At 60.1% G+C, this 21,163-nt stretch overlaps 1 protein-coding gene across 6 annotated transcripts in view; it reads right to left on the minus strand.

Annotated features, from left to right (window-relative positions):
- Positions 1–6,985: 6,985 nt before the first annotated feature.
- Positions 6,986–21,163, minus strand: part of SYNE3 (spectrin repeat containing nuclear envelope family member 3) — a 79,131-nt gene continuing 64,953 nt past the window's right edge. For all 6 annotated transcript variants that reach the window (XM_070065593.1, XM_070065589.1, XM_070065592.1 and 3 more), the window contains 2 exons: positions 19,718–19,756; positions 6,986–12,302 (listed from right to left, as the gene is read on the minus strand). In XM_070065593.1, the coding sequence (XP_069921694.1) occupies positions 12,099–12,302; positions 19,718–19,756 (243 nt within the window). In that variant the 3' untranslated portion in view covers positions 6,986–12,098. The remainder of the gene's footprint in view (positions 12,303–19,717; positions 19,757–21,163) is intronic.

A 21,163-nucleotide genomic window follows, 5' to 3' on the forward strand; every position in this document is an offset into this window, starting at 1 on the left:
GCTGGTTCCAGGCTCGCACTTCAACAAGGATCCCCAGGACCCTCGCGCGTCCACAGGAAGACCCCAGACTCCCGCCGTGGCTGCCAGGCAGCTCCCTGGTCACCGACGCCTCCCAAAGCACCCCAGGCGCAGACGCGAAGGGATGCTTCGCAGCGCCTGCCTCGCACGGCCAAGAAGGCAGCTGGGGTGGGGAGTGCGCGAGAGGCTCCAGTCATGGAGCATTCAGCTACGTGTCCAGCGGGCACACCCTTGACACCCCGATCTCAGCCGATCCTCACAAGCACACCCCTTTGAGGCGAGTATTCAGGACCTTCCATGAGCAACTGCTTGCAGCCAGAGGCCAGTCATGCTCATTTCAAGCCTGTTCCTGGAACGGATTCACTGTCATTTAAAAAATAAGTATTTATGTGAGAGGGAGAGAGAGACAGAGAGAGAGAGAGAGCATGCACGCATGTCCATCCACTGGCTCACTCCCCAAAAGCCTGCAGCAGAGGGTGGACGCAGCTGATGCCGGAGTGCAGAACACAGTCTGGTTTGCCCACATGGGGGCAGCAGCTGAGCCCTTGTGTCATCACCGTCTCCTCCCAGGGTCTGCATCAGCAGGAAGCCGGGTCAGGAGCTGGAACCGGGACTCAGCCCAAGCACCCTGATGTGAGACAGGAGCATCCTAATGACCAGGCCCAAAAGCCACCCCTTGAAGCGAGCAAGGTAGGAGAAAGAGAACGCTTTTATGTTTTCAAGACCATACATTTTAAAATCTTACAGCGAATGATTTTAGAAAAGTTGCAAAAGTAGCAGCAGGTCCCCATTACCTCTTGCCGGTCTGCTCCAAGGCCAACACCATCCACACGGAACATCTGTCAAAACCAAGACAGTGGCACCCGCACGGCTGCATTAAAGCGACCGCAAACTTCACTTTGCCACGAACGTCCCTTCCCTTCCCGGGCTGCACTCCAGGACGCCACGTGGCCTGGAGCACTTTTCTTTTTCCTTTTGTCACTGTGTCACCTCATTCCAGTGGAATGGGCTTCAATTATTTGCACATGCGGCGGGACGGGAACACGCACTCATTGAGTGTCAGAGCCGTTTATCCTGGATGCCGGCGGAGGAGCAGCCTCCCAGCCGAGAGCGGCAGCAGAAGACCCCGGCGGAGACCAGGCTGGCGCTGGCAGCCTCGGAGGGTCGGGACCGCGCCCCTGGAAGCCTGAACGGGGGGTGCAGGTGGGCGAGAGGAGGCTGCCGGCCAGGCGGCCAGGACCGGCCAGGCAGTGACAGAGACAGAGAGGCCCACGTCGCGCACAGCAGTCTCGCGGAGCGGGCTCCCCGGGCACACGATGACTCTCCCGCAATGAAGCGCACAGGCGTGGTTTGGGAGCCTCCGGTGGTCGCAGGGATAATGTCTCTCTCTCCAGGGCCGCCTAGTTGTGAAGACGAACACTCCCAGAGTGCTCAAACACGAGCGAATCTCCCAGCCAGGAGTCTGAGCGAGCGCCCCGCGGTAATGTCAGCTTCCGCAGGGGCTACGTGAACACGAGGGAGGCGGAGTCCAGCCTGCTCCTGACGCCTCTGGACACCGGAGTTCCCGACCCCATGCGACGCCTCCGCGACACCCCGGCCCGTTCGGGTGAGCGGTGGTCAGGGCGCACCTGTCCACTGGGCGGGTCAAAGCCCCGTGAAATCAGCGAGGACCGCGACTGGACAACCAACTCCGCGAAGTGCTAGGGGGCGGAGCATCCCCAGGAGGGCGGCTGTGTTTGCTCGGGCATCAACAGAAGGGGCGGGGCCTCCTCACCTCGGGATGCACGGGGGCTCCTTGCTGTCCCTGGCACTGCTCAGAGACCTCAGACAGGGGCCCGCGTGGTGCAGCGGGGTCAGCTGCTGCCTGCAGCTCCGGCATCCCCTACGAGTGCCAGTTTGAGTCCCGGCTGCTCCACTTCTGATCCAGCTCCCTGCCAATGCGCCTGCGAACGCAGCGAACGATGGCACAAATGCAAAATGCTTGGGCCCCAAATAGAGTTCCGGGCTCCTGGCTTCAGTCTGGCCCAGCCCTGGCCGTCGGGAACTTTTGGGGAGTGAACCGGCAGACGGAAGAGCTCTGTCTCCCCGATCCTGCCCCCGTTCACGCCGTATTTCAAATAAATAAATAAATCTTTATTTAAAAAAAAAAAGCTTCAGGGTTCCAGAATGCTGGGTGGACCTCGCAGCTGTCCCAGGTCTGCTGTGTCGGACTGGAAAGCGGTGCTGGTGCCTGCGGCTCGCCCGCGGCGGACCGAGGCCAGCCTGGGGAGCCGGGGCTCCACTGCCAACAGCAGGGGCTTTCCACCCTCGGCCCTTCCTCGGCAGGCCTGCGTCACCGCGTCAAAAACCCGGACACCGACCTGTGCACTCTCCCCTCCTCTGAACCCAGGCCCAGAGCTAGAAGATTCTTTCTGGCGGCTCCGGACGCTCCTGGGACGGGAAATGAAAATGTCACCTTTTCCTCGCACCAGCCCAGAAGGGGTGGAGATCACTGGCGGACCCCTCTCCCCTGCGGGCCCCTTCTCCCTCTGCTCTGAGGGAGTGGGAAGATGTCCTAAGATTGCTACCTTAACATGGAAAAATCGCAGGCAAAACATCGCACGCGTTATTAAACAAGGACTTTGGAAAATTCCCACTGGGGAGAACGAGTGATACGGCAGCAAAGCCTCCTGGGAAGCGTTCAGAGCTGGAGCACACACTGTGCCTTCCTAAGCAGAGACCCTGGCCATGAACTCCTTTTCCTGGCAAGCCGGGGCCATGGGAGGAGCCTTGGGTACGATGCCACCGGCCTGGGCTCACCTGCTGCCCTCAGGTCTCCCTCTGGATTCGAGGGCGGCCTCAGTCTTGCATCCGACTGTGCAGTCCTCTCCCTGTTGGCCACACCCAGCCCGCTGTGGTCAAGAAACCAGCTTCCCACGTCTAGGGAGTGTTTGCAAAACGCCCGCTGCACAGGGCTGTGGTCCACGGCTGCAGCGTTGGGACTGAATGGCTGCAGTGGCCTCATGGTCCCCACTAGAGTCCAGATACACGCAGGGCCCAGTCCCTCTATGCAGAGCGTACTCTGGGATTTTTCAGGCCTTCCCACCGCTGGGACGGCGAGGTCTGGGTGTCTCTGAGAACGGTGCCGGTGACGCCTGGTGCTGGCACTGGAGCGGGGTGTGACTCCTGCCCGAACTCGGTACTAATCCTGTCTGGAAAGCGGAATTAGGACGTCGTCAGCCGTAAGCACAGGTCCTCTTCCTCCTCGTCACTTCAGACAAACCCTTTCGCTCCGGAAAAAAAAAGAACTTCCAAACCGCACACTCGTTCATAGACCAAAATAGAGATGTTTTTATTTCCAAACACAAAGCAGATACATTATAAAAAAACACAAAGCGACAAGAAAGTCAAACGACTTCTGGAACACGGCTACATCGCCTGGAACATGAAGGGAAGAACGCTACAGCGTGACCCCACACCGCAGCGCCGAGCGGGGCCCCGGGTCCCGCAGCCTCCGGGCTGGGCCGGCACGGCGGGGAGGGACCCCAGGAACCCAGATAACACACACACGGTCCAAGACAGTTGTTTGGCTCCGACACCGCTTCCCTTCCCAGAAAGCTTAACTGATTGCAAATGCGTATTTTACAGTCACAAACAACATAACACTGGATATGGTCCCTCTGCACACTCAGTACGTAACAGCACATTTGAAACAATGACATCAGCTGGCTTTTGTCACCAGAAACCACGTACGCAGCATCTACACGCGTGTACACGCACACCCCCCACCCCATCGCCTGCCTCGCACTGCGTGAGCCACTGTTCCGGCCACGCGAGCAAATGGGCAGCGTGGGGTTAGCGCACCCAGGTCCCAGGTAGGGAGGATGGGGTGAGCGTGCCCAGGCAGACGTGGCTTGGGGCAGTGCGAGTGCCGGAGTCGACAGATGCCTTCCGGCTGGGATGTTGGAGGCTCCTGCCCCTCCGCTCTGAGCCCTTCCATGGGAAGACAAGGAAACCAAAAAACCCATTCGGGTTGGAATGAAGGCTGGGCTCTGGGTTTGGAGGGGAAGGCACTCGTTCCTGCACACACACACACACACACACACACGCGCACACCAACTACACACACATCGCCCGGCCACTTCCTCCTCCCCGGCAGGACTTCTGGAACACGCACAGCCGGCTGCCCTGGCAGGAGCCAGCTCGTAGTAGACGCTGCACTCTGTGGGTCCCTGCGTCTCTGGGAGCACCAGGCAGACAGTCAGCACCTGCTCTGTGCCCTGCACTCCGTCCTGGCCTTGCCAGCTCCCGGCGGCAGCGGGGGCGTGGGCTCGTGCAGGAAACGTGCAGCCGCAGCTCTGGCGCCTCCACCAGCGAAGCGGCTGTCAACGTCACCACAGCCTGTGGCCTGCAAAGCAAAGCAACTGCAGCCAAGGCGAAGTTCTAGGAGTGACAGCAACGTCGGGCCTGGAGCCACGCTCCCAGGGCTCAAGTGCCAGGCTCGCTGCTCACCACCTGGCCGGGTGCTTTACCCACCTCTGTGCTCCGCCTTCATTGTGCACTCGTAGCACAGGCGTCTGGGAGTCAGGGCCCCACTGGGGGGCCTCACCTGGCTTCCTGCTCTGCCTTTATCATCACAGCAGGGGAGGGGCTGCACACCTTTGACCCCCATCCCTACAGAGGTGCCCCGGCAGGGACAGGCCTGCTGACCCGCCCACTGGGCTCAGAAGCATTCCAGAACGGAAGCCCAGGACCCCTTGGGGGAGACTGAGGTTCCTCCCGGAGTTTGCTGACTCCTGTCCAGAGGAGGTGGTCGGGTATCAACTTGGGAGCAGCTGTAACCATGACAACCACGGGCAGGTGCCAGGCGATGCTGAGTCCTGCTGGCCACTCTCCAGGGCTCTCAGATTTGCTTTTAGACCATGAATCTCTGCTTTATAATTTCCCTTTCAAAACAAATCCCCGTTGGTCCTACTTGGACAAACACAGGTGTTCTCTGGGGGAGAAACGAGGCCTGCCTTCCAGCCCCGACTGTGGCCCCTGCTGCGGGAGCCAGGGTCTCGGGGGGTGACGGGGGCCACCTACGAGTGTTCCTGTTTCCTTTCAAGGCCTCGGTGCCTGCTAGAAAACTGGCAGTGGCTGGGAAAAGTTCAGGATTTGAACCCAGGAGCTCCTCATGCTCAAGAAAAAAAAAAGTGAACAGAAATTTGCTGCACGGAAAGCAAACATAGGGCGTGAAAAAGCTGGGCCTTGGGGAGCACAGCAGGGTGGGGGGGCTGGGCCTTGGGGAGCACAGCAGGGTGGGGGGGCTGGGCCCTGGGGAGCACAGCAGGGTGGGGGGGCTGGGCCCTGGGGAGCACAGCAGGGTGGGGGAGCTGGGCCTTGGGGAGCACAGCAGGGTGGGGGGCTGGGCCCTGGGGAGCACAGCAGGGTGGGGGGGCAGGGCCCTGGAGAGCACAGCAGGGTGGGGGGGCAGGGCCCTGGGGAGCACAGCGGGGGGGCTGGGCCCTGGGGAGCACAGCAGGGTGGGGGGCTGGGCCCTGGGGAGCACAGCAGGGTGGGGGGGCTGGGCCCTGGGGAGCACAGCAGGGTGGGGGGGCTGGGCCTTGGGGAGCACAGCAGGGTGGGGGGGCTGGGCCCTGGGGAGCACAGCAGGGTGGGGGGGCTGGGCCCTGGGGAGCACAGCAGGGTGGGGGGGCTGGGCCCTGGGGAGCACAGCAGGGTGGGGGGGCAGGGCCCTGGGGAGCACAGCAGGGTGGGGGGGCAGGGCCCTGGGGAGCACAGCAGGGTGGGGGGGCAGGGCCCTGGAGAGCACAGCAGGGTGGGGGGGCAGGGCCCTGGGGAGCACAGCGGGGGGGCTGGGCCCTGGGGAGCACAGCAGGGTGGGGGGCTGGGCCCTGGGGAGCACAGCAGGGTAGGGGGCAGGGCCCTGGGGAGCACAGCAGGGTGGGGGGGCTGGGCCCTGTCTACACACAGACCCAGCCCCGCAGGGTCGACCAGGCCTCGTGAGAACATCTGCCAAACCTGGGGGACCTAAAGGCTCCTGGCCGTGGTGCCAGGTCATTCTCAAGTTCAAGGGTGAGCATCTCCACGTTCTGTTGGCAGAGACAGCCAGACCCGGAGGCTTGGGCTTCTCTGCCTGTGGAATTGACATCCAGGTACCGCCCTAATCCATCCTCCCCACTTTTCTCAAAGAGCCCCGTCTTGCTGGGGGCGTGTTCCCAGACAAGGGGAGCCCCGTCTTGTTGGGGGCATGTTCCCAGACAAGGGGAGCCCCGTGACAGTGTCCTGGCCAACAAGATGAGGGTGAAAGTTGTCAGAGGAGCATCCGGGAAAACAGATTCACTAAACTCACTCCCTTTCTTCCTGCCTGGGATCTAGATGAGAAATTGGAGGTAGAGCAAGCACAGTGGGCCACGAGGTTGTCGTGACCGCACAGAAAAGCAAGCTGACACCCGCTGGCCTTGACACCTCCCAGCTGCAGAAGCGGCAATGGGATTTCTCAAGATGAGAGCAAGGTCGAGTCACTATCAGTCTGAGCCACAGCTGGCGGGGGAGGGCGACTTTGTTTCCTCCAGACAGGAGCCCGCCCTTGTATTTCCAGAATACACAGCAGCTCAAGGAGTCCAAGAGGCTCCTGGGTAATTTTCCCTTTCACCACTAGGAAGGGAGGAGGCAGCAGTGAACTGGCCTACGGCCACACGGCCCAGGACCAGGAGAGCCCAGGCTCAGCCCCGGGCACTGCTGTGCAGGGTCACGTTGTCACCCAAGGAATGCACAGACCTAGCCCCACCTCTGGACGAACTCCCTGAGCTCACTGGGTAAGCAGGAGCTGCTGGGCCTCACTGTTCTAACCTGTAAAATGGGCACAAAGCTGAACCAAGACAGCCTGAAAAAATAGGCCCGCGGAGGAGCAGTTAACACTTTCCGCTCTGCTTTACCTCCCATTACCTTAGTTTGTCTCCCCCAAGAACAAGATGAACAAAAAGTGATTTCTGATTGGGTACATTCTAATAGGAGGTTTTACATATATATGGAATTATATATATATGGAGTTATATATACATATATGGAATTACATATATGGATTTACATATATATAGAATTATATATTTATAGAAGAAGGAAATCAGAATGAGGGGGCTGCCATCTGCTCTAAGGATGTCAAACAGACTTCTCTCATCTGTCAAATATGATTGATTGGCAGTTGAGAGGGACTTAGGACCATGAGCTCTGTTCAGGCTGCATCAGGGAGAGGACTACCTCGGTGATCCATTACTGCTGTCTGCTGTGGCTGCAGTAAGGGATGTGGGGCCCACACCTCTCCTCCCACGCTGACCTGGACCTGTGGCAGCTGGACTGGGGTGCGGAGAGTCGGGGGAGCTCCTGCTGCATTAGCTGAGCTCGCATGAGAGATGGAATGAGCACATCCAGGGACACAAAGTGCCTGGTGACCACTGCACTGCCTCCAGGGAGAGACACTAGGACAGCAGACATCGAAGGAAGCTGCTGGCATCTCAGGACTCCTGCAGCAGGCAGGGAGCGGGGCCCAAGAGCTGCAGACCCAGCCTCCTCGGGGGTCCCTCAGCTCCTCTGCTCTGTGACCCATCAGCAGGAAGTGGGGAATGGCAGGAGTTCTTCCCAGTTCACGGACAAGGGATCCACACAGTAGGCACACAACCGACGTGGAAAACCCTCCACGGGCAGAGTGCGATTCTCAGCTTGGTACTTCCAATTTTTACCAAGATTACAGACTAACAGTGGTGCTAACAGTAGAGACGACACAATGTGGGGTGTTTGACTCAGCTCCCCCTCGAGCCTACACCCCGAGACCCAGCACAGCCCGAGGATGCACCTGCCAGCCCTGGTGGTCCAGCAACTCGGTGGCCACGGTAATCTCCAAGAGGCAGCAAGCTACCCCCACGGCCATCCTGAACTCCGGCAGGTCTCCTCCACGTGGCCCAGCCACCCCAGGGCAGGCAGAGGAGCAAAGTCAAGGGCAACGGCCCAAGTGTGCTTTGGCTTCTTCTAGGGCACAAACCCTTTCCCTGGTCTCTGGGTGCCTGGAGAGCAGGAGCTGCACAAGCCTGGAACGGAGACAGGACTTGGAGAACACTCACTGCCTTGGATTAACAGGAAGAGGCGCAGGCTGCCCGCTGACCAGAGGCCAGGAAACAGATTCTGGGCACATACGTGGCCGTGGCACCTCGGAGCCAACACATGTACTTTTACAGGTCTTAGCTGCAAGGCTCCTGGCCTCCCCATGCCCAGCCGCCATAAATCACCATCTCACTCCCCTGTAGTCTTGCATTGACAACAACACGTGAACAGAGCTGGGATGTGTGACTTCGCTAACTCCTAACACTGGAGAAGACAGTGTTCTGTATCCATCCAACCGCTCTGTTCACTTTTGCTCTCCTCTCAGACCTCCCATGAGCTGGGATTCCCTCCTGCACTGGAAGACCAAACCACTGTCCTGATACCCTCCGCTCACACATTCCCCAACTCCTTCTCTTTCCCCGCCTTCTCCAGCCCCGGGCCTCCCACACGTCAGGATCTCCCCTTCTCCCAGAAAGAACACGAAGTTGGCGACTTTTGACTCCGCCCAACGAGGATTCAAGACAGACCCCACACAGGAAGACACAACTCTGTCCCCGCAGGCCACTGAACGTGGGCTCCTGAGGAAGGACACGCTCTCGGGATGGAGTCGTCATCCTGATAAAAAAGACCCCAGGGAGAGGCTCAGCACCTGGGCCCTCCTCCTCCTGGCTCTGTCTTCGCTCAGTGGAAGCTTTGCCGCTGCCGCCTGGCCGTGGGTGAGCCCTGGCTACCAGAAAGGCACAGCCCAGCTGTCACTGTCTCTCCCTTTTCTCTCAAATGGTGGCAGACACACGCATAGCATTTTAACCCTTTTAACCACTCGGGTCGGAGGCACGGAGCCTGGCGTGGCCCTGGTGTCGGACTCCCTCTGCCCCACTTGCTGGGTGCCCTCGCCAGACCAGCTCACTGTGCGCCTCTTCCCCTGCTCGGGCCTGTCTGCAGTCCACCAGGGGAGACGAGGTCCCCTCCTGCCCTGTCTCACTCTGTCCTGCGGGGCAGGTGGGCCAGTGCTGCCCAGTGGCAGCACAGGAGAGGAGCCATTGGTTGCCCAGGCCCCCAGCTGCGGAGCGCCCCCAGCTGCCTTCCCCTGGAACTGCCCAGGGACAAGCGTGGCTGCAGGCTGTCCCTGCAGGTGGCTCTGAGACAGAGCCTGAGATGCAGCTGGGCCATACATTCAGGGGCCCTCCTGTGTGCCCACGAGGGGCGTGGAGTGCCAGCAAACACACTCGCCTCTGGGTTTTTAACGGAAGACAACAAAACCCAGCTGGGGGCCGTCATTCATGGCCATGGCCCTCACTGCAGGGGGGGGAGGGGCTGAGCTCCCGGGGGGGGGGGGGGGGCAGAAGTCGCCCTCTAGAGCCGACTGAAGATGATATCAGGTAGACGACCGTGTGAATGCACGGGGAACGTCACTCTCCTCGGAGCGAGAGCCTGTCTGTGCGCACAGAACCCGCTCCCAGGGGCTGCAGACACGGCGACCTGCTGGAGCCATCCCAAGCCCCTCCCCATCACCCACCCCTGCCCCGGCATGGGCTCTGGGGCCACACCTGGCTTCAAATTCCACTTCCACATGGACAACTGTCTATGTGTCCAGGCCCCCAGGTTCTCATCTCAAAAGGGGGCCTGGCCCTGCGCAGCCTTGCAGGGCAGAAGGCTTGCAAGGGGCCCCCCAGGGGCAGGCCAGTAGGAACCAAACCAATGAGCTCCTTGTCTGCACTTCCTGTATCCCCGTCACCCTCCCGCTGGCACGTCCAGGCGGCTCCTGGCCTCATGCGGCACCCCCACCCCCTGCCTTGTGCTCTCTGCCAGACCCTGTGTGCCCCTTGCCACACCCAGGGCAGAGTGAGGAAGGGCAGGGCGCGTGGGCCAGGCAAGGGGGCGCTGACAGCATGGGTGTGACCCACCTGTGCCTCTTTCTACCCCCCCCAGCCACATGCACACATACACACGACAGTCACACGACTCTCAGGCTCCTCTCGCTCCGGGGACACAGGAAGCACGCACACACCCACGCGGGCTGCATGGCAACTTGGCAGTTGTCAAACAGGCTGCTAGCAAGGTCCTAACAGAATAATCGCCCGCGCTCGCCATGAGGAGCACCGGCAAACGGCTCTTCCGTGTCATCCCAGCTGCCGGATGGGAGAGCAATGAGGATAGCAATTCTCTCTCCTTTTTCAAAAAGTTATGTGAACAGACGACTCGACGGCACCACCATCAAAGTTTAGAACAGGTACAGCTGTCCACAGCCGCACTCTCCCTCCCCTCCACGCCGCCCCGGGACGCGACCGCATCACGTGGAATGGGGAACGCTGGAGGTTGCTGCGGGGGAGGGAGGGGTTCTGTTCGCGTGAGCACAGCACTGCCTGGAGGCCCGCAGCCTCTCACTGGGTGGCCAGCGCCCAGCGCCCAGCGCCCAGCCCTCTCTGGGCCTCTGCTTTCTCACCTGGGAAGTGGGAGAGTAGGAATCGGCTCTGGCCTCAGCGAGCTGCCAGGCTTGGAGGCGGGGCCTGAGGCTTGGGTTTGCCTGCTTGTGGCTTGGTTTGCAAAGTGTCCCTGGGACAGTGTGCTTGTTGAGTCGGTGCCAAGAGCTCCCCAGGGAGCAGGTCTCCTACCCTCGTGAGGGGAGCTCCAGCCCTTCCCTGCTTCCTGGGGCCAGATGCGAGGCCGGGAGGGGCCGGGACATGCCTGGGGCCCTCTGTGCCTTTCCAGGTAAAACGCTCTATGAGCCCGAGGTCCAATACAGGGCCTGAGCAGCCTGCCTCTGGGACTCCTAGGTGCAGCCAGAAACAAAAGCCATTGGAGAAAGGGGGCACGGAGTATCTTTAAAACAGGGACACGTTCGCAGAGGGCAAATGCGATGTTGTAAAGCACTTAGATGTCACCCCAGAGCCCCTGGCCCAGCAGGGATGTGTTTCTGGCCTCATCGCCCATGTGGAGTCACCCTGTCCCCGCCCCAGGTGGGGTGTGGCATAGAGCCCACCTTCCCAGATCTGGCCGAGAAGGCCTGGTTCTGGACCCGAGTGGGCCACATGGGGGACAGGCTGGCCAGCGGATCTGGAAGAGGTGGGAGGGCTGTCTCCAGCAGGGACCCTTGCTCCCCAGGGCTTGGCACAGCAGGTGCCTCTCTCCTGAACCTTCAGCTGACCCCTGACCGTGAACCTCCGGTGCCAGGGGACAGCAATGACCCGGCTCCCCCTGGGGCTGTGGGGGTGCAGTGCACAGAGTGTGCTTGGAAGTCTTGAGAATAAAGTCTGTGTCCTTCCCTGCCCCTGAACAAAACACGGGGAGCACAGTCTGGCCGCTTCCTGGAGGGCCACTGCCACGCCCGTGGACAGGAGCTGTGGTCCGTGCTGTCGGTGAGCCTGGGTTCCTGCCCTTGATGCCTTGTCCGGCTTTGCTTTGGGGCCCTGCCCCCGCCCCCCCACCCCCCTCAGCCCCCGTCAGGCTGCCCTGTGTCCCTGTCACTCCTCACTGCCGTTGCCGGGCCTGCCTCTGGCCGTCGCCATTTCTACTTCCACCCCACAGCACAGAACTGTGGTGGGTTTGGGTTTAGAAGCAGAGAAGCAGACGGGCGCGTGCATTCTCACTGTGCCCACAGTGGTCACCAGCCTGGGCGTGAGGGCCTGGGCCGCGCTCCTGTGCCGATGTCACCAGGCTTGTTCACAGACTTCCGGGTTTGGGGCTGGCTTCTGGAAGAGGGGCTGCCGGTGCTGCCGGCAAGCCAAGGCACAAAGGCTACCAAGTCTCCCCGGAGAGGCCCCCGCTAGGAACCTCCGGGGACACGAACAGACACGCCGTGTGACAGCAGACGGAGCATGTACACAGGTGTCGCTGGGTCACACTGGCACACACAGACGGAGGCGACGCCGTACCCAAGGCAAGCTGGTGCTGGGAACTCGGACCCAGGACTTGTGCTCAGGCGGCTCTGCTTCCAGGCTCCCCCGGGACGTGCGTGCCGGGACGGACGGAGGCCGGTGAAGCTCAGCTGTGGCCCTGGCGGGCTAGGTGGGCGGGGGGCCGCTGTGGCGCAGCGTGAGCGTGAAGGAGCGGGCGAGGTTGTTGGCCAGTGAGCAGCTGCGGGCCTCCTCCCCGACGGGCAGCAGGAACAGCAGGAGCAGCAGCAGCAGTAGCAGCACCTGCAGCGGGAGCGCCGTGCAGCAGGCCTTCCGGAGGAGGTGGCCGAGGCCTCGCCGCCGCCGCCGCGTCTGTGGACAAACCCAGGACGTGTGAGCGGGCGCAGGGCCAGGGGCACGCCAGGGGCAGCGGCGGGGCTGGACGGACCCTGTGACCTCACACGCCTCGGTTCTCCCATCTGTGAGACGGGGCCGAGGTGAGTTTTGCCAGAAGCAAAGATGTCCGCAGGCTCGGGCCAGGGCCGATGACGGTGAGGATGACCGTGGTGGTGGCTGGGTGGCAGTGATGTCTGAGGGTGGAGGTGATGGCGGTCACTATGCTGGTGAAGGAGTATGCAATGGTATTGATGCTAGTGGTGGTGGCGACGATGGTAGTGGTGGTGCTGGTGGTGGTGCTGGTGGTGGTGACGGTGGTGATAACAATGGTGGTGACAGTGGTGGTGACAGTGGTGGTGACAACAATGGTGGTGATGGTGGTGGTGACAGTGGTAGTGGTAATGGTGATGGTGACAATGCTGGTGATGGCAATGGTGTTTATGCTGCTGGTGGTAGTGACGATGCTGGCAGTAGAAGTGTAAGGGTGATTGTAGCGAGGGTGGTGAGGACGGTAATGGTGATGGTGGTGATGACAGTGATGGTGGTGCTGGTGCTGGTGTTTATGCTGGTGGTGACGGCAGTGGTGGTGATGATGGTGATGGTGACAATGGTGGTGGCAGTAGAGGTGGAAGGGTGATTGTAGCAAGGGTGGTGGTGGTGACAATGGTGATGATGGTGATGGTGAGGGTGAGGGTGAGGGTGGTGGTGGTGATGGTGGTAAGGATGATTGTAGTGAGGGAGGTGGTTGTGGTAATGGTGATGTTGGTGGTGATGATGGTGACGGTGATGGTGGTGATGACAGTGATGGTGGTGCTGGTGCTGGTGTTTATGCTGGTGGTGATGGTAGTGGTGACGGCAGTGGTGGTGATGATGGTGATGATGGTGCTGGTGACAACGGTGGTGGCAGTAGAGGTGGAAGGGTGATTGTAGCAAGAGTGGTGGTGGTGACAATGGTGATGATGGTGATGGTGATGGTGGTAAGGATGATTGTAGTGAGGGAGGTGGTTGTGGTAATGGTGATGTTGGTGGTGATGATGGTGACGGTGATGGTGATGATGACAGTGATGGTGGTGCTGGTGATGGTGGGGCCTATTCCTCTGCCATTGAGGACAGGAGAGGTGTAGGCGTCCTGGGTTCTAATCTGGCTCCACCGCGTCCCAGTGGTGTGGGCCGCTCAGCCTCTCTGAGCCTGGGGGAGGGGAGGGTGTGCCTCCTGCCAGAGCCACAGCACAAGTGAGGGACGGGTGCAGCGTTCAGCACCTGAGTGGGTGCTGAGTAACAGCACAGTCCCCTCCCCCTCCCACTGGCACTGCCGGGACAGCAGGGATCCGACGCCATCAAGCACAACCGTCCTCAAGCCCACCTCGGCTCCTTGGAACCTTCACGCCCTCCTGCCACAGGGCCTTTCCACGGCCATGCATTCTACCTGGGATGCTCGATTCTCCCCGCTCCGTCCACCTGCTCGCTCCACTCTCAGCTGCGTTACTTCCTTGGGGAGGGCCTCCCTGCCTGCATCACACACCCTCATGGTGCCTGGGGTCCATCACACACCCTCACGGTGCCCAGGGTCCATCACACACCCTCACGGTGCCCGGGGTCCATCACACACCCTCACGGTGCCCGGGGTCTATCACACACCCTCACAGTGCCCAGGGTCTCTGCTCTGGGGTGCGGGCTGGGCTCTGACTCCCTGGTGGTGCCCGCCAGCTTGGTTCGCTCTGTGTTCAGCAGTGCACACTGCAGGACGTCTGGAATGTCAACCTCCTTTCCTCCCTGCCCCACTGGCCACCCACTCCCCCCAGGTGCCCAGGCGATGAGCACACAGGTACCTGCTGACCACTGTCCTGGACCTGCTCCCACCATCCCAGCGGCCCACTGAGAACATCTGGGCTCCACCCGTGATAGACGGTGATGATGGAACACATCCCAAAGGCTTGAGCTGAGGAGCTGAGTGCAATCCCCTCACTCTGAGCCCCTTCAACAGCCCTGGAAGGGAGAGAGGCTGTCCTGTGCCCATTTTACAGAAGGGGAAACTGAGGCTACGGGAGAATAACCAGCCAGAGCATTGCTCCAAAGCCGAGGCTCTTTCCACCACCCTACATGGGGTTTCTCTCAACTTGCATCACCAGTTCTGGGACACACGGCCATGCCATGTCCCTGGGTGAGACGCTGGGGAGATGCCACTCCTGTAGCCTCCTGCCAGGGATACCCACCTGTGCCCAATCCCAAGGAAACTCCAGAGTCACCCACACAGGGACCATTCACAAAGGCCAAGGTCAGGAAAGGTTAAGAAAAACCGAGGCATAGCACTGGATCAGAGGACACTGAAGAGACGTTGCGGTGTGAGCTGCTGTGAGGACCCTGGCCCGAGGGAGACTGTGTGGACCCTGGCCCGAGGGAGACTGTGTAGACCCTGGCCCGAGGGAGACCGTGTGGACCCTGGCCCGAGGGAGACCGTGTGGACCCTGGCCCGAGGGAGACCGTGTGGACCCTGGCCCGAGGGAGACTGTGTAGACCCTGGCCCGAGGGAGACTGTGTGGACCCTGGCCCGAGGGAGACTGTGTAGACCCTGGCCCGAGGGAGACCGTGTGGACCCTGGCCCGAGGGAGACTGTGTGGACCCTGGCCCGAGGGAGACCGTGTGGACCCTGGCCCGAGGGAGACTGTGGACCCTGGCCCGAGGGAGACTCATCTATCAAAGCACAGCAGGGTGTGTGCATCCACAGGGAGGAATGGGACTCGGGGGTAAGAACAAGTGGACTGTGCGTCCTAAAAAGACACGGAGGAAGTCTGAATGCATGGGGGAGGGGAGACGGGAAGAGCCCAGGGAGATGACACTCCCCTGGCCCACAGCAGGCAGACAGCCACACTTGGGGTCCAAGTTCTAGCCCAGTAGCCCCCACTTCCACCACGACCAGTGGCCTCCAGGTTCCACCAGGGCCTGGCATCCAGTAGTGTGTGGTTCGAGACCTGTCCCTGGTGCGTCCCCAGTGCCGCTCAGGTCTCTGGCCAGATCCGACCTGCCGAGTGCCGAGTGCCGAGTGAATCGCACAGGTCCCAAGTCACTGCTGCCGCCTCCGCCCCAACCCCAGTGTGCGCTCAGCTGCCAGGGGTGGGGGGAGGCAGGAGCTCGTGAGCGCTCACCGCAGGCCCGAGCAGGTGCAGCATGGTGCCGGGCACACACATCAGGGCTTCTTTTACACATCACACTTCTTGGGAGGAAAGGGTAGCATCGACCATGAAAAAGTCACCAAAGCTTCCCGAGATTGGGTATTAGACTACACTGTCAACCAGGGACGCGGATCATCAGACCAACGCGTTATTTTACAGAGCACAAAGAAAGAAAAGGACAACACAGGGGCAGCAGGCTGCCCACGGCCAGAGACGCTGGCTGCTGCTCCACTTCCGATCCAGCTTCCACTAGTGCACCTGGGAGGCACCAGAAGACGGCCCAAGTACTCGGGACCCCTGCCCCCATGGGGGGACCAGAATGGAGCTCCTGGTGAGTGAACCAGTGGATGGAAGATCTCTCCTTGTCTGTCTCTCCCTCTCTCTGTGTCACTCTGTTTTTTCAAATAAGTAAATCTTGGGGGGAAAGGGAAAGGGAAAGGGAAAAGGAAGGGAGACGAAGCATCCGACTGGGGAACCACATAAACCTGGGACTGCCCTCATTGCAGGGCAGGGGAGCGAGGGGCGGACCCGACGCGCAGAGAGGGGAGACAAGGCACTGGGGGAGCCGGGGAACCAGAGCGCTTCCCGAGGATCTGAAGCACAGGCCCGCAGGCCGCACTGCCGCCGGTCTGAGTCCACGGCCAGCACAGTCCACTGCCCACCGCAGGGGTCTGCATTTAAAGACATCTCAGGCTGGGGGCTGCAGGGAAGAGGACCAAATCCTCCCCGGGAAAGCAAGGCTGAAATGAGACCCCCGGGTTGCAGAGATGTGGACGCACAGACCCCACGAGTGCCGGAGCCCGCGGCGGCTCCTCCCAACTCCTCCAGGTCCGCGTGTCTGAGATGCGGCTGCTGCGCACCCTTCATGGAAAACGGATTCAAAGAGAAGTGAATCTGGGGCAAAGGTTTTGCAACTCATGCTTAGGCTGGGTCTTCAAAAATCTCGCGAGAATTTTATATTATGAAAAAAACTGCCTGCATTTGTAGATATTGTTGCACCAAAGTAAGCCTATCTTTTAAAAATCTATTAATTGGGGCCTGCGCTGAGGCATAGTGGGTAAAGCCGCCTCCTGCAGTGCCGGCATCCCATATGGGCACCGGTTCGAGTCCTGGCTGCTCTGCTTCCAATCTTGCTCTCTGCTATGGTCTGAGAAAGCAGTAGAGGATGGGCCAAGTCCTTGGGCCCCTGCACCCGCGTAGGAGACCTGGAGGAAGCTCCTGGCTCCTGGCTTCGGATCAGCACAGCTCTGGCCATTGCAGCCATCTGGGGAGTGAACCAGCAGATGGAAGACCTTTCTCTCTTTCTGCCTCTCCTTCTCTCTCTGTGTATCTCTTTCAAATAAATAAATAAGTCTTTTAAAAAATTATTCATTTTTTGAAAGGCAGAGCATCAGAGAGGGAGTAACGAGAGACTGTCCATCCACTGGTTCATTCCCCAAGTGACCACAATAGCCAGGAGGAGCCTGCAACTCCATCCGGGTCTCCCACGTGGGTGCAGGGCCCCAAGCACTTGGGCCATCTTCTGCTGCCTTCCCAGGGGCATTCGCAGGGAGCTGAGTTGGAAGTGGAGCAGCTGGGACCTGGCACTCCTCTGGGAGGCCGGTGTTGCAAGCGGAGGGTGAACCTGCCACACCACGTCGCCGGCTCTTCCCCTGATCTGTTCATTCCACGTTCCATGAACGCTTGAAGTCCCTGTGAACGCTCCCAATGCATGGGCAGCATCTGCTTCCGGCCCCGGCACGCCGGCCCTGGCCTGGAGAGGCATTTGCCAAGCTGTTCCTCAACTGAAAGTCTGTGTCTGTCCCGGGGCCAGCACAGGACGTGACTCGACTCACGGCCTCACCACCAGCAGGAAGCTGAGGGCTGCAGGCAAACCATCAGGGCCCAGAGCTGCCAAGCGTGGAGGCGGCTGCAGACGGACGCATCCCCCGGTTCTGTTTGTACAAACCAGCAGGTTGCAGCCGCTGACGCAGCCCGAGACGGGCAAGAAACGTGTGGAAAACCAACTGCTCGTAAATAATTAGCCGGGCACGGGCAGCAGGCTTGGCTTCTTTCCTCGAGATGAAAAATAACGCAGGCTGCCTGGCGGCATGACAGCCTGGGCCCGCCAGGCCTGCGGGTGGATGGGCACACGCACACGCGTGCACACAACCCACCCAGCGAAAACACGAGGGCCAACCCCCAGGGAGGGTTTCCCTCCGGAGCGTCACTGCCGCCTCTGCTCCCGGAAAGAAAAACAGGGGCGGTGTGAGCAGGTCTCGGGTCCTCACTGACCTGGCAATGGGGACCTACTGTGCACCGGCTGTTACGACAGCCACTTTGCCCACCGTGAGCTCAGCCCACCTTCACTGTCCCCAGTGGGAGACGCTGGTTAAGTGACTCACCAAAGGTCATGCGCACTGATGGTGGGGGCTGGATTCGAACCCAGAGCACTAGGCAGTGGTTTTCTCTCTCTCTCTCTCTCTCTCTCTCTCTCTCTGTTTGTAAAGATTTAATTTATTTATTTGAAAGGCAGAGTGAGAGATCTTCCATCTGCTGGTTCACTCCATTAACAGCTGCAACAGCTGGGGCTGGGCCAGGCTAAAGCCAGGAGCCTGGAACAAGTCCATCTGGGTCTTCCCTGTGGCAGCAGGGGACCAAGTACGTGGGCCATCTTCCACTGGTTTTCCCAGGGAGCAGAAGTGGCGTAGCCAGGGCATGAACCAGTGCTCTGGTGCGGGATGCCAGTGTTGCAGGAGGTGGCTAACCCTCACTGGCAAACTGCAAGCCGTGCTTCTCAAAGCATCCCCAGTCAGCAGCATCCGCCTCACCTGGCGTCAGAAATGCAGATTCCTGGGCCATTCCAGCCCATAGGAGTCAGCCACTCTCGAGTGGGGCCTCGCGACCCTTGTTGTCATCTGTGCTGCATGTGGGCCAAAGTTGGCCTCCGTGTACTAACCTCCAGGTTCCTACATCCCAGCAGGCTCAAAGGCGGGCCAGCCCCAAGGTCAAACTTCTACACAGCCAGGTTTCCAATTTAACCCAAGCAGGCAGTCGCACAGCCACGAAAAGCCCTCCTGCTTGGAACTCCCTGGAAAACCGCACCCACACCTGGCAGCCAAGGGTAAGATCAACCCTGGGGTTAAAGACCCCAAGATCTCTCTCTCAGTCTCTCTCTCTCTCTCTCTCTCAATTCTGTCTCTGGCTTTCAAGCAGGTAAAAATAAACACACTAAAAAGTCCCATTCTACAGATGGGGCAAGTGAACCCCAAGAGGCAGAGGGTTTTCACAGGACCACAAAGCCGGTGGCTTCTGGAGCCGGGGCTCAGCACCAGGCTGGTGACTGCCCCGCCCAGTCCTCCAGGTCCCCAGAGCCCTGCAGGTGTGACACAGGACGTCAGCCTAGCACCAGGCGTGCACAAAAGCTGTGGAGCGGGAGCACTCATGAGTAGGGTGCGCTGGTGGCTCCTGGGGTCGCGATGGGCCACTGCCAGGCGTTGCCTTGGAAACCAGAGCGCCAGAAAAGTCCTCTCCATCGGGCTTTGTCAGGCCCAGGAAGAACTTCTCCGAGGCGCGGAGCAAGAGCCGACAGCGTGGGCTTTAGCAGCCTGCGCAAGCAGGTGCTTCCGGCGCTGCCGTTTCTTCCCCACAGCGTACAGCTGAGACAGCAACGGCGCAGGCGTCCACACAGACACCCCAGCCGCACCCTAGCACAGCTCTTCATGGGGACACAGCAGACGCCCGACACGGAGCGTTTACAGTGACAACCGTCTCGCTCGTCGTCATCCTGCACTGCTACCATCCTTGCTGTCGCTTTGTCCTGCCAAGCCACGGGAGTAGCTCTGCCCACGGCTCTGTGGGTGTTAGTGGGACACCACCTGCCCCGCTGGGCTGCACAGACCCCTCCGTTGATCCCCAGGGTATTCACACAGCCCGGGCTTCCTGCGACAGTGACCCGTTGTCACGGTATTACCAGCATCCTAGGCTGATAAATCCAGGGTCCCTTCTCCATCAGGTACCTGTCATGGCCCCAGCCAGCTTCTCCCAGCTTGGAACTTCCTGACAAGGTCCCCCCACCCCAGGGAGGGGGAGAGGCCAGCGCACAGTGCAGCTCTGGACTGATTCCCACAAATGTTCCCCAGCCATCATGGGACTTTCCAGAAAGCCCAGGAGTCCTGCCCCGTGCCACAGGCCCTGCAACCCTGCCCTCTTGCCGTGCGGAGCAGATGGCGGACCCTGTACCTTTTGGAATCCAGTCGGCTCCCCCGGAGAACTCTGCGTCTGTTATTTTAGGGAAGGGAGGAAAAGGGGCAAAGAAAAAAAAAAGTTAAGTGAGTGAAACTGAAGTCCCAGCAGGGCTGTCATGGAATATGCATTTGTCAGGGGGGTGTTTCCTGAAAGCCACGGTCATCTGGACAGCCTGAGCCAGCAGGTGATTCCATTTAATGAGCTTTTTAACACACTTCAGGCCCAGCTGGGATTTCTGTCTGGGAAGGCCTTGCCCAGGCCGGCCGGGAGCAGGCTGGGAGGGGGCTGGCTGCTGGCTGGGGCTGGGCTGACACCTAGTGGCCGTCAAGGCTGTGACAGGGCCAGGAGAGACTGGTGTCGGGGTCCCAGGCCTGAGAGGAGGAGGCTCTTGGAGGCCACTTGGCTCACATTCCTCCTTGGACACAGGAAACACAGCCTCTGTGCCTCAGTTTCCCCTTGGTTCACAGGGAATCATGACAGCATCTCCTATATGGGATTGTTGTGGCCGTGGCCGTTTAATAAATGTTGTCATGAAGTTAGCCTTTACCACTATTGTCGTTATTATCACTGCTTTGCATGGGAGACACGGGGGTCCCCAGATGGCAGGTGCTTGCTCAGAGCCACAAAGCAAGTGGCCAGCACTGTGGCATAGAGAGTAAAGCTGCCGCCTGAAGTGCTGGCATCCCATATGGGCGCTGGTTCGAGACCCGGCTGCTCCATTTCCGATCCAGCTCTCTGCTGTGGCCTGGGAAAGCAGTAGAAGATGGTCCAAGTCCTTGGGCCCCTGCACCCGCATGGAAAGACCGAGAGGAAGCTCCTGGCTCCTGATCAGTGCTGCTCCGGCCGTTGTGTCCAATTGGGGAGTGAACCAGCAAATGGACGACCTCTCTCTCTCTCTCTCTCTCTCTCTCTCTCTGGCTCTCCTCTGTGTAACTCTGACTTTCAAGTAAATAAATAAATCTTTTTTTAAAAAAAAAAAAAGCAAGTTAGTGAAGGAGCCAGGGCCACACCCCAGGCTCTGATGCCCAAGTCAGGACTTCTATGGAAGGTTGTGCTTAATGCTGGCTTTGCCACTGACTGCCAGGGTGCCCTTGGCAAGCTTTTTAGCTTGGAGGTCGATGCCTCCAGCAGTGGGTGGCTGCGGGGACTGCACACAGAGCTCTCAGCGGGGAGGGCAGCAAGCACTCCCTGCACGTTAACCATGAGGTGACTGTGGCCGTGGCTGGGACTGTGGCCGTGGCCGGGACTGTGGCCTCACAGCGCGGCAGACAGCCTGGGAGACTGCACAGGCCAAGTGCCTTGGAACCACAAGTCCCCTCCCCTCTCTGTGCATAAAGATGGATGGGGCCCAGCACGTGCAGTCAAGCAGCCCCTCCAGGTGCACTTGGGCCCAACTGTGGTCCCTTCCCCGGGGTCTAGGACCTGGGCACCCTTTGCACC

The sequence above is a fragment of the Oryctolagus cuniculus genome, chromosome 20, assembly GCF_964237555.1.
Source record: "Oryctolagus cuniculus chromosome 20, mOryCun1.1, whole genome shotgun sequence".
Lineage (NCBI taxonomy): Eukaryota > Metazoa > Chordata > Mammalia > Lagomorpha > Leporidae > Oryctolagus > Oryctolagus cuniculus.